Source organism: Gambusia affinis, linkage group LG01 (assembly GCF_019740435.1).
Source record: "Gambusia affinis linkage group LG01, SWU_Gaff_1.0, whole genome shotgun sequence".
In the NCBI taxonomy this organism is placed as follows: Eukaryota; Metazoa; Chordata; class Actinopteri; order Cyprinodontiformes; family Poeciliidae; genus Gambusia; species Gambusia affinis.
In genome coordinates this window covers 5,763,605-5,777,269 of record NC_057868.1, presented here as the reverse complement: position 1 = coordinate 5,777,269, position 13,665 = coordinate 5,763,605, and the positions used below count along the sequence as shown (strand labels likewise).

The 13,665-nt window shown below is 38.3% G+C and overlaps 1 protein-coding gene across 1 annotated transcript; it reads right to left on the bottom strand.

Moving 5' to 3' along the window:
• Positions 1–1,047: 1,047 nt before the first annotated feature.
• On the bottom strand, positions 1,048–12,742 carry senp1 (SUMO specific peptidase 1). The gene is made up of 19 exons (XM_044111984.1): positions 12,436–12,742; positions 12,112–12,247; positions 11,944–12,002; positions 11,658–11,839; positions 10,693–10,768; positions 10,350–10,542; positions 10,072–10,216; positions 9,858–9,976; positions 6,386–6,666; positions 6,240–6,303; positions 6,056–6,094; positions 5,847–5,931; positions 5,611–5,751; positions 5,358–5,492; positions 4,171–4,374; positions 4,007–4,086; positions 3,814–3,898; positions 2,040–2,135; positions 1,048–1,951 (listed from the first exon to the last, which is right to left on the bottom strand). The coding sequence occupies exons 2-19, from the start codon at positions 12,243–12,245 to the stop codon at positions 1,889–1,891; spliced, it is 2,181 nt and encodes a 726-aa protein (XP_043967919.1). The 5' UTR covers positions 12,246–12,247; positions 12,436–12,742; the 3' UTR covers positions 1,048–1,888.
• Positions 12,743–13,665: the final 923 nt, after the last annotated feature.

Genomic DNA, 13,665 nt, shown 5'->3' with positions numbered 1-13,665 from the left:
TATAATTTAAAATGTAATTGCATTCAAAAAGTGAAACTTATCTAGAGAGAAATTAACCCTCCTACTATGTTCGTTTTTTAGGGTACAGCAAAAATGTTCGTGGGTCAATTTGACCCAGGGAGTGTTTAATCATGCTGTAGTGTCAGAAACCAAAAAATTCCTCCAAAACATTTTTGTATCTGGTTATTAACTCCAATACTAATCAATATTTGTGCAATAATGTTTTTTTTATTTTTCTGAAATTAAGGATCAGTGACAACAACCTACTCATTTACTCATTTGGACATAAAAAAAATGGAACTTACATTTTATATTTTTTCTGAAAAAAAACCTACACATAAAAAGACAATAGTTTCCTTAAAATTGATCTTTGGTACATTTTTTAATATTACTTTTTTTTTTTTTCAATATCTGATATTTATAATTGAACTTGAGACACACAAACTGTTCAGGGTCAAATTGACCGGCTGATTAAAATCAAGATAAATGAGTCATGTAGAGAATATTTATGTTTTCCTCACTTCTGCTGAGTGTCACTCAGTGTGGGTGGAGTTTGTCCACGGGAACAGAAAAGCAATGCAACAGCTGTAGATCGTCATGATGTCTTACCTGGGTAATAGAAAAACGTGACCGGACTACTGCCCAGCGATTCATCTTTTCAGATGAAAGTAATTCTTGCATATTAGTCTGGAGTGAAGAAACACCGAATCCACGTTGCTTAAAGTTCAGAGCTAAGTTTCTAGAACCACATCATTTATCTGGCAAAAGGAACTAGAAGGTCGTTCTAAGACCATGGTATCGCTTAAATCTCAAACCTAAACCCTGCAAAAGAAGATGAGATTCCCGAGGCAACAATATAGATAAGCTACATCTACATTAATATTTGACCCATAAAACTAAAAGTTGGGTCTTCATTAGATGTACGCGTTACCAAAATAAAATGTTAAAACAGGCCGGTTTGTATGTAATAGTACTACATATGAACAGTATTTTACAAAAAAAAATCTTAGATAATTATTTATGAAACAGACTTCAGTTAAGACAGAATAAGAAATACATAAAAATGTTTATTGTTACATAGTAGGCTGTATATGGTTCAAGTATGTACAAAAATTCAAAATCCATTGAATGACTCAAAATTCTGCTGCCTAACAAGAAGACTCAAATACATAAAATAGATTTTAATTTACAATTTTATCAAGAATAAGGAAATGGCAAAGTTTCATTACCCTGCTGTTTTAGATTGTAAATGCTCCATTACACCTGGATCACTGAAAGTAAGACTATTATAAATCATACTCTGAGGCCACATTGACCTTTCTGCATTTTAATTCCATCCACTCTTAGTAATGTCCAAACCGCACAAGCCTGCAACTGTCAATCAGATGACAAAAAAAAAAAAGTGTCAGTATTTATTCTAAGTAACTAATCATAGATTAGTTTGCAGCCCTTTAAAAAAAAAAATAAATTAATTTTGCAAATTGTAGAATGGACATATTTTCATGGTGAGGTCGGATTATGTAACATTCTGAGGAAGGAAGAAAACCTCAGAGTATGATTCACTTAAGAGCACATCACTACAAACAATGCAAAAATAGTTCTGACCGGGCATTACAACCACATACAAAGTGTCTTAGCTGCTATTATGATGCTCCGCTGCTGCATCGAGACCCAAAAGAACAGAAGAAGAGTGGGAGGCAGTGATTTGTGCTCCAGCCACATCCGTCAGCCAACATTAGCTCAGGGGGCGGAGGGATGGGGGTCTTGAGTGAAACAGCTGGTTTCTGGTCTGTGGAGCTGGTGTGCAAGTCTCAGTTGAACCTCATGAGGAATGGAGCTCAACCTTCGTCATGAGTAAACTTTAAGTGTCTAAACGGCAATCATTACATCACAACAACTTGTGGTTCATAATTTCCCAAACCATTCTCCTTCTGAAGTATGGCATGTGTTTCTGTTCAACAGAAAAAGAAGAAATGCACATTGAGACCACTGTGACCAGGGTTTACAGATGCATTCCTATCAATAATGTCTATGATTACCTGTGTGAATGTGATTGGCTTGTCTTTGGTAATGTAATCTGCATATTTGCAAGTGAACATTCCACAGTCGCTGCCATTCATCTGCTGTGGGATCTCCTGTAAGCAAGGCAAACATCCAAAGGGGAACATTTGATTAACTCAAAAAAAAAAAAAAAAGGTTTACAAAGCATTTTTTCAAGATTTTTATTTCAACAGTACCAAGAATGCAGTGTTAAAATTAGTAAATATCGGGAAACTGTGCAACACAATGTCATCGCTCCTCTGTGGCTGGTGTTTGGGTGGCATTAGCGAAAAGGGCATCACTGCTTAATGATGTTTAACGTTATATAGACAAGTATTTGTGACATGGACATTTTTATGACAGTAACCTTTGTAGGTTAACTTCAGGTCCTAACATTTAAAACCTAAAGTTAGAAAATACTTGACACATGAAAGCATAAAACTTTCCAACAAGCGCGGACAAAGAGCTGAACATTTAAACATGTTCACACCACGTCAGTGTTGCCACGCCAGCTGCTTTTCCTGTATTTTTCTAAGTGATCTCATCTTTGATCATTTGAAGGAAAATACACTTCATGTAGGGTTTGAATTACTAAATATAGCCCTGTTCTGTAAAATCATAAATACGGAGTGTTTTTTTCCAAAATGGTTGCATAACTTAAAAAAGTCAGGAGTTTGACTCCAGTCAGTAGCCACGTTTCCATTAACCATATAATTTTTGAAAATAAATTTGCCTAACGGAAAAAAAAAAATATATATATATATAGGCTATATCAAAAGTTTATATTTCACAAAACTGCCATGGAAACATTTATTTTGCATCACACATGATCAACAACTGGATGTTGTCGCTGACGCAAACCACGAAGAAGACAACAGGAAGTAGTTGGAGGATAATGGCTCAAACTGTTTTTTGCTGACATATCGCATGAACACGCTTCACATAGGATTGTAACTGCTTTTCTTATTTAATGGAAAAAAGGCAATTCCAAAATTGTGTTTGTTGTCGTTTTCTTTTTAATAACAGTGGAATATTGACATAGTTTCTCTCATATTTTTAGTGGAAATGTTGTTATTGGCTGGCTCAGTCTGGCTATATCAAACAGACATGGCAGATGGAGCATCTGATTACTCCCAAATGAGCTCGTTTATAAAAAGGGTATATGGCTTTAAAAATTCTGAAGTGATCGAATGTATTGATAGATTGTAAATTGATAGATGATAAATGGGGGTCTAGATGCCTTGTGAGTTTTATCAAACTGCAGCTGAAGAGGACAGACAAGCAGCCTTTCAACCCCCCAAAATAAAACCAGAAATAAAAACTCTTACCAAGTAATGTGTTTCGGCTGTTGAACGTTTTCTGGAGAGCAAGTTTGACCGATTAGCTGCCTGCAGATGTTGATTCACAAACTTTATGCAGAAGCTCAAACTACTTTTACTTCCAACTAAATTTAACCCCATTCTAATTACATTTAATCGTGCTGATAATCGCTAAATACAAATAACATAACATAATAAGTCTCTGTAATTAACTAAAAGGTGTAGTAAATATTATTAGTTGCCCTATAATTGGACTGAGTTTTGTTGTTGATTGTCAAAAAACCTCCTACTGCCCTCTGCAGGCCACTCTGCAGATATATTTAAATGGAAATTTAAGAAATGAAGATACAAGGGAACGTGTAACATTTATAAATACTGCGTTTTCACTATAGAGGTATGCTATTTAGGTAAAGCATGCCTCAATGCTTTAGGTGCTTTGATGTTTTAAACTTACACTGGACTTCTTGCTGTGTAGAGTCCAGCCTGAGGTATCAAGTTCTTTGCCTTTTTTGTCTCTACTTTCCTGTTGCAGGTAGTCACTGTGAACGCACACACACATGACACACATATCTCAAGATCATCGAACAGGTCACATTGAAATTTATGCATAAATTCCATTAATGAACCGAAACGTGACAGGGACGTACAACAATATTTGGCAAGCTTGATCATTGCTTCCTCCCATAGAATCAAAGTAGATAACAGACTTTTTGCGGAAATCCACCACCTAAAAGAATAGAACAATGCATTTAGGTGAAAAACCCTCTGAATAATGGAATTTACTGTCAATATGGCCTTTGTTTAGTTTTACCGAGAGGCACCAGTGCATTCCCAGATGGACAGGAACCAACAGAATGTCTTTCGCAAAGATGTCCATCTTTTTGGTCCAGCGGCGGACAGCAGAGTAGCCACTACTCCGCAGCTTCGGGTAGAAAAATGTGTTGAACGTATTAACTGACGGCCGGTTTGGTTCTTTGCTGCGCTCAACCAAAAGGTTCATGTAAAAGTTGATAACCTGTGAAATAAAATGAGTTGGACATGAACGAGAATTGTAGAGTAGGTGCAGATAAAAATATGGAAAGTACACTAGTATATTGATGGAAGATCAGAAATATTCTGCCCTGCAAAAAAGTGTAACCATATCCTCTAGGGTGAAAATACAGGTAGAGTATACAGAACTATATTTTTTAAATTAGCTATAGCACACAGGGACATTTGGTACAGCCTCACTTATGGCAAAAATATTTATAAGGTTGTAAGTTTAATCCTAGACATTGTGATAGTTTTATGAATAATACAGAACAGAAGTTAGTGAAACATGGGTGTCAATGTTGCCAAGGGATACTTTGTAGCTTTAATCTGTGCTAGAATCAGTTTTAGAAAGTTTACTTTTACAAGAGTACGGTGTAACATTAACTGACTGCTATTTAGACTCAGGGTATGCTATTAATGGTTAAATATGGTGTCAGGGATCGCATCCTTCAAATTTGCCTCCCAGGTTTGTTTTTGTTTTAATGAAAGTCAGGCCTGAAAGTTTAACAAATAAAAAAACTTTGGAACAGACGCCTTTTGGTACGGGGGGTGGGGGGGCAGCTGGATAATGTCATCGGCTGCACGCTGAGGACGTTCAGGTTTACAGTTTTAATAAAAGTGCCAGATTTGGAGAAATCCAACATGGCAAAACATTTTTAATTACAACTGAAATTTATAATTGACAGGTTTAAAACAGTAAGTTTTAAGCCTGTTCAGATTTAAAATTAAAGCAAAACTCACCTCCAAATCAACTTTTTCTTGCTGATAAACTATCTAAACAGATTAATTAGGGTTCTATGAGTATGTTTCAGTGCAAATTATGACATTTTTGTGCAGTTCTTTTAGTTTTTCATTAATTGGCCTAAATCCGTCTGGTGCAGACTTATCAAATCTCTTACAACAGGGTCTGGTACAATGCTTTCACAAGGGCATTAGTTACAGTGTAAGGATTTTATGTTCCCTCACCTCATCATTTAGCCAGTTGAGGTTGCTGAGGGTTTGCAGGTCTTTTCGTGTGAGGCTGAGACCGAAACCTTCACTTAGTACTTCATGAGGATTTCCTCCCTTCATCATCACCCTGTGCACCTCAGCTTCCATTTCCTTAACAGGAGTACAGAGGCACAAAAACAGAAAAGCATAATTATATCAAAATTCTGTTTTAAAGTTCCTTTTTGTTCGCAACTTTCACTTCCAATTATACAACAAACAGAGAACAAACCTCTGTCAGTTCTGGAAACTCTGGTTTTTCCTCTACAGACTTTGGTTTCTCTATCACAAAAGTCAGAGGAATTTCCTTCTCCAAAGGAACGCGAACATGAACTTCAACATCTGGGCTCCGTTTTCCCAAGTCAGACAGTCGCTGTTGACCAGGAGTTTTTGGACATTAATACAACAGGAGGAACATTGATTGGGGAACAAATGGAGTTGGATGGGGCATTAGAGGCGACTACCAACCTGTCGCAGAAGCTGGGCAGCCAAAGCTTCCTGTTCTTCTATTTGTCTCCGTCTTTCTCTCGCTCGAGAGTCATACATGCTAGTCCTAGAAAAAACCAGTGAAGAGATAAAATAAAATGAAAAAATAACCACCTTTTTGTTTGCGGCCAATCCAAATCAGGCTTTAATTATGAGGTTTTGCATCATCAAATGCTTTTAAAGGAACTTACAGTTCCTTGATCCACAGCTCAGCTTGGAATAATGGCATGCTGTAAAAAAATATTTTATTTCTTATACATTGAATATCCAAGTTGCTTTTAATAATTTAGAACTACTACAACAAAGAAAACGGTTAAAAATAACGATGCAAAATGATTCATTCATAAAAGCTATTTAGAACGTTAAAGTACTAACCTTGAGCTTTCTTGCTTTTTGCATTTTTGCTCATTTACAATAATTACAGAGTCACCATCATGAGCTGAAAATAAAAAATGTACCTTACAATAAAAGAGGATAAAAACCACACATTGAACCAGTATGTTATTTTATTTAAAATTAACCTGATGACTCTGTCCCCTGAGAGGTGTTGTCTTGCAGAGTCGAAGGGGAAGGAGCGGAGAAAAGAGCAGAGGTCTGACTGGAGCCGAGGTCTGCGTCTGCTGGCCAAATCTGACTCCCTGACTTCCTGGAGGCTCCCACAGGGCTGGGGAGGTTGCTGGAGCTCTGACTTGACATCCCTCGGGGGCTGGGTGGGCTACTGGGTCCTTCTGACGTCCCTTCAGCTGCTGATCCAGCTGGAGAAGACATTTGCAGCCGTGTGTGGCTGGTGAGGAAGCTGGTGCTGATGAGACAATGAGAGGATGGCAACAATAAACAGTCAGTATCAGATGTCGAACTGGAGAGTCCACATCAGAGTAGAGATGCACCAATCTGATATCAATAATTGTATCGGTCCCAATACAGAAAAAAAATCTACATTAGGTATCATGGACAACGTGTCCAATCCATAAGGGCAGATCTATTCACTCTCATTCTATGCTTTGTGCTCCGAATAATGTCATGATTTATTATTTTACATGATATGTACAATTCCTCCTTGCACTTTCTGAACCATTTGAAAGAATCTTTGTTGCAGTTTATTTTTTGCATTCAAACACGTTACTCTTGTATTGAAGTGTGCTGCAGTGGTGCAGACATATCAGATAAATTTGTAATTCAGAACATTTACACCTATGGTTTAAAACGAAAACATTTTAAGTTGATCTAGGACTGGTTTTTTTGCACTGGATCATATCGGCTGATACTAAACCTCAGATATTTGTATCAGTATTGAAAGTGAAAAAGTGGATCAATGCATATCTACATTATTGCACTACATGCATCAGATGTGTCCTATTGCCAAACTATAAAACACACCACAACATATCCAAACTTGAACTAATGTGAAAAAAAGGGTGAATTTTTGCTATTCTCTTTGCATAAGAAAACTATAAGCTCTTTTTAAGAAACCATTTAAATTTTAGACCTTACATTAACTAAAGTAAGCTTTATAATTCATAACTGAGTGGTGTCACGTTTTAGAAACAAATCCTTCTTTTATTGGCAAACCTCCACTGATATAAACGCTGATTAGGAGAGAACCAGTAGAGGATGTAGTACAATAAACAGTTTATTTTCTATTCCCTAGACCAGAAGGATGGGTAAATAACAGTTAAGCTAAAAGTCAAACTTTTTGAAACTTTTTAAAAAGCCTCTATTTGAGACTTATTTCATTTTACACAGATGGTTTACACATTTTCTTTACACCTCAATCAACTGAAAGATTTAGACAAGGAAGGAAGGGGTTGAAGCTGACACAACAATCATATTATCAACCTCTGGAAGAATTCATGAACTCTGAACTGTAAGTTATATTACAGGATTGTGGAGCAAGTAGCAGCTAGAAAATACTTAGATCTTAGTCCTAATAGAAAGTTATGCAATATGTAGGTTATGTAAACTCAGAATATATACCGTATTTTCACGACCATAGAGCGCACCGTACTAAAAGGTGCAGTCTCAGTTTTGTGTGCCATTACTGTATTTAACACACATTACAGAGTCACCATCATGTTATAGCTGGGTTTTACATCAACAACACACACACAAGCATACAAGTGTGTATTTAAAAATAGAGTGGAAGCAAAACTGATTTTGGTTGTGCTTTATTTAAGTATTAATTACAAAGTACTAACATCAATCATCAATGTTTTACCGGTAATGTCATCAGTCAAACCCCTCGAAGTCCTCACTTTCCTATATATATTGTAGCGTAACTCGCCCGCCGCTGCCTTCCACTCTTGGTGAAACTGTGGTCTCCATTGGTCATCCATCGCCCCCACGCCGCTCGCAGCCTGACTTTGAACGGCCGGTTGACACCGATGTCCACCGATGTATTTCCTTTGTCAGGCCTCCCGGAATGACAGCAAGCTCAGAGTTCATTTGCTTTAGCCTACTTGTTTTTTGACATCGGGTGTGAGATGGGCACGCATGGAGTCACAGACCAACAGCGATGGTGATGCGTGGAAAAAACCACCTGGTCTCTTTACATACACCACCCTCAGCCACTCTTTCATAATTTCTTCATCCATCCAGCCCTTTTCATTAGCCTTAATGATGACCCCTGCTGGAATCTTTGTTGCAGTTTATTTCTCTCATTCAAAAAATCACCATAGGCAGTTTCTGTCCATTAGCAGAAGACTTTTCGTGCGTATCCCTACCGTGGCGGTCCCCTTCTTCTCCACCGTGTGACTCACCGGGATGTCGAAAGTGAGCGGCACCTCGTCCATGTTAGTGATGTGGCAGGGCTGGATGTGTTTGTCGGCGATGTGTTTGCGGCAGTAGGAGCGGAAGGCGGCCAGCTTTTCATTATAATCCGCTGGAAGTTGCTGCGCTACCGTAGTAGTCCTGGTCCGGATGGAAAAATGGCACCGTTTCATGAAACGAAAGCACCAAGACGGACCTCAGCTGCGTCTTCTTGACCTGTCGGAGCTCGTTTTTCAGCTTCCTCCACTTGCGAACCATAGATTCATTAATCTTAAATTCTCTTGCGGCTGCACGATTCCCATGTTCCTCCGCGTAGCTGATGGCCTTCAGTTTAAGCTGAGCTTCATATGCGTGTCTCTTCACCATTTTTAGGGGTTGTTAAAACAACAATGTTCTGCATAACGCACATACCCGTTCTTTTATACACAATCCACGCCCACTTCACCCTTTAACGTTCTCATGGTGTTCCCTAATACGTCCGCCTTACAACACACACAGGGCGCACTGCACTATAGGGCGCACCTCATATTTTGAAGAAAATCTAAGACTTTTATGTGCGCCTTATGGTCGTGAAAATACGGTACTTTACTGATTGAATCTAAAACAATTTCTAACCACAGATTGATATTGTGTCTCAGAGAAAGTCCAAACACTGCTGCTAAAAATAAAATGTAAAGTTTTTAAACGAGAGTATCAGCAAACACAGCAAACTTCACTCTGTGTGAAACCAAAATACACTCCAAATTTGGACTAAGCTTGAGCAGCAGAGGAGCAGGGAGAGTGAGAGAATTGTGCAGAAACCATCCAATGATCCAACAGTTCTGGTTGACCAAACATCGGCTATTACTTTTACAAAAACAATGACTAATTTAACTTCCAAAATGAACATGTTTTTGTTCTCAACTCTTCTGGGTACCGTAATCAATTGTCACCTCTGGTTTCAGATGATTACTGACAAGCTTGTAGATGCAGTTAAGTAAGGAATAAATTGTTGAATGTATTGCAAACTCATTTACAAAATACATAAAGAAAAAAGGAAATGTATTTCAACTATGATTGCTGGGGCTTTGTTTAATACTACTATTTTGCCAGATGCTGCTTGAACACTACAGTAAATAATTTAGAAAAATGTAAAGCTCTTACTTCCCTTTAACGTTCCATCTAGAATGTGTTCTCAGATTACAATATATGACTGTGTAAAAGTACTCTCTCTGTTTGCATACTTACAAATCTCTATGGGATCTCACAAAGGTGTGCGCACTGCCGTTATGAAGGACAGTCGACTGGCCACCAGAAACCATAGTGAGAAGCTGTCTGTAGATCTCCTTCTCCTCCTCTCGGATGGACTAATAAAAGAGGAGGGAAAGAATGACATTAAAAACAAAAATAATTAAATGAATCCGATGTATAAGCACAATGGCTTCCTGCCCTCATGTCCTACCTCCAGAGCTGTGCAGTGGGACCCAGCTTTGTTTAAGCGGCTTGATGAAGTGCTGTGAGTCGGGCTTTGCACCACTTTAATAGGAAAGGTTTTCTCATACATGTTGTTGCAGGAACTGCTTGTCGTGCCCGCTCCACCTGACAAACTACAGACATAGTTTGGGTCATTTAAAAAAAACAAAACAAAACAAAAAAAACACATGGGGAAAAAAACTTACACAAACGATATCATCTAACATGGAGGACATTTCCAAAAGATAACCAAGAAGCAAGACATACCTTGAAGTCCCATGAGGCCGGAGGTTCAAAGGCCTGCCTAACCTTGGGGAGGGGTGCAGCTTGGTGTGAATGGCGGGTCGCACACAGACCGAATGCCCATTTGTTTTTGGCACCTCACGATGTGCAGGACTCATACAAACTTGTCGCCTACAAGCCTTTGATCCCATAATCATTCTGTCATTACGCAGCCATTCTGAAATTGTGGAACAGAGAAAAACATGTCTTTTTAACCTGCCGGAGCTAGGCTGTGAATGCGTTAAGGTAAGATATTAGGGAAGAAAAATATGAAATACTTTTAGAAGTTTATTGCAAAAAATACTCTTGCTTTAGGAGACAGGTTTACCTGTTTTGGGTGTTTTCCACTCCAATATGGTTGAAGGAGCAGCAGACGTTTCCTCCAACGAGTTCCTGTGAACAATCTTTGACAAAACATAGAGATAAATGTTTGTCACTTTTATGGTTGTCTCTGATTTACTGGTAATCTGTTCATCTGAGTGACTAGCAACTTAAGGCAGATGTAGCCCCCAAATTTCCTGAGCTTTCTTCAAAATTAAGGCAAAGTAGCAAAGTGAATTTTAGCAACAAAAAATAAAAAAGTCAAGTGTCAACATATATGTCGCATCCAGGTAAATACTGGATGGTATAACTATGACAAAAAATACTATGAACAATTTATATTTTACCATTTAAATAAAACAAAAAAGTGGTTTTTGAAAGGTTTACAACTTCAAAACTCCTAAAATTTTCCATCATACATTTCGCACAGTTTAATATGCTTCTAATAACGTAAAATAAATGTGCTGGTGGAAACAAAGTTTCTCTGGCTGTGTGGAGCCTCAAATTTAGTGGCATGCGCTTTTCAAAACAGATGACCAGCATATTTGTCAAGGAGTGACAGCAGATTGGCTTGACTAATTATCTTGGCATGTATAATGTTCTGCTCAATAACCAGGTTTATTTGAAAAACAGTACTAAATTTACCAGGTGTTTTTTTTCCCAAGTTTTGCTTGGGTTTTTAAACCTAGCTACATTTATTCAGAATTATAATGCCGTGGGAACATCATGCTGACCCAGGTGTAAAACTCAAAGGAAAAGGATGTCTTTGAAGAAACAAGGAGGGTACTAAACTATTTTGGTCCAAACTAAAGTCACTCCAGTGTCATAGTAAGAGAGCTTTAAACCCATGGGACAGCTTGTCAAAAAGATCCTCTTTAAAACCTGAATTTTATAAAGTCTTGGAAATTATCCGTGCCCACTTCCGACGCTTTGTGTGAAAGATGATTTGACGGTAATATTTCTAAAGCTTACCGGTCTCCTTGGGTAGACTGCAGCTGATGTTGAGGGCTGAGGCTCCCCAGAAGGAGAATCAGAAGAGGTAGGCAGAATATTTCTAAAAGTGGGGTTTACATTTTTCTTCATCCATGTAGCTACATTGCTACTATGACTTTTAACACCTTCAGCAGCACTCCGGACTGAATCAATCAAATCTCCTAGAAAAACATTACAAAAATGTAAATTCATTAGCAATTATGGTGATACCAACGAGGTTTTAAACCCTGACAATGATGTCGGTGACGAGCGAATATGCACATACCCATTCGTGTTTTCTTGACTATTAAGTGTTCTTGATCGATACTGTGGCCGTCTTCCAAACTTCAAAAGAGAGATAGACATTTTATTAGAGCGTTAAAATAAAAAAAAACGTCAGAGATTTCAGATATAAACCCAAGTTCCAAATAAATCAAGATTTTACAGCTCGTACCAATCAATTGGTCTTTTTCTTCTGACTGGAGCATCTGTCGGAGCCGGGTGTTCAGGAGAGTTTTCCACAGCCGGTTCTCCGTTGCGAAGATTGGCAAAGCTCGTTTCTATCCATTCGTAGATTTTATTCAGCATGACTAAAGTTTCATAAATGACAGCAAGAGTTTAAAGAAAAAAAACGTTGTGGTTGCTATCAGTCTGAATTATAGTCGAGCCGAATGAGGCTTCACGCGCCTCATTCAACTGAGGTAGGAAAGCTAAGGCGGTTTTAAAGGGCAACACTCCCCCTAAACATGCTTTTTACTTTTCTAAGGAAACAACTAACCGTTAGCCTCTTAGCTCGGATTTAGCCGTGTCTAGCTAGCGTCGTTAGCCACACGGCTAATTTATCGAGTCCTGTTTAAATTCCCAGAGGAACGGCATAGGTCGCTGTTCTCGCGTTCGGAAAATTTGCTCTCATTTTTAGTTGCAGATTAAAGTATTTACAGATAATTAATATGCCTATAAAACGTAAATAAACCAGTTGAAGTACAACATCTCCCGCTTCTTCCTCATTCAAAACCACATCATGGCTGAAGCTGACATAGCTCTGTCGCCGAATCTGATTGGATGACTGGAGGTTGTAAAATTGAGTGTTGTGTAAATGTATTGGTTTAGTACGCACTTTAGAAAAGCGCTTTATAGACGTCACACCCGCTGGCGTGGAGTATAAAGACATGGTTCTCAAACTATGGTGCAAGTACCTCTGGTGGTACGTGAGTTTATCTTGTGGTATTTATTTGAAATATTGGGATTCATTATTTTATTCAATTTAATTATAATGAATCTTTGAAAGTGATCCAGAGGAGGTGCTTTCTGGCTATACATGCTGTAAAACAACTCTGACGTTGAAACTTGTTTCTTTTAATTACACATCATAGCTGTGTTCCAGTTTCTAGCTGTGGCAATTGTAAATTTATATGCACTGTCAGGCTAATTAGTATTAGCAATGTCAGCTACTTATAATGGACTTGTATGTATTTTATACTTTCAGGATAGTTCAAAAGATGCTTAATAAAGGAGGCATCTTTTATGGTAGCTTAAACATATTCAGGTTGATGTGCAGCTTTTTGTATGTAGGCCTAATAGTTTCTTTTCTGTCTTATCTAGCGAAAAATTCTCCTTGCATAAAATTGTGAAAAATTGTAAATTGGACTTTTTATGACTTTCTTCAAACAATGGTTTTGTTACATTCTATCTTCTATGGAGGCCTGTTTTTTAGAGCTCACAACTCAGTTGTCTTTTCCACAGACTTTTTCATCTGAGCTGTGGATCTCTGCAGCTCCTCCAGAGTCACTGTGGACCTCTTTAGATGCTTTTCTGATCAGTGCCCTGTTGGCCCGCCTGTCAGTTTAGATTAGATGGCCATACCTCGGTAGGCTTGCAGCTGTGGCATTCTCTTTCCATTTTTGGATCACAGTGGTGCAGTTGGTAGCACTGTTGTCTTGCAGAAAGAAGGTCCCATGTGTGGGTTCTCTCCGGGTACTCCAGCTTCTTCCCACAGTCCAAAATCATG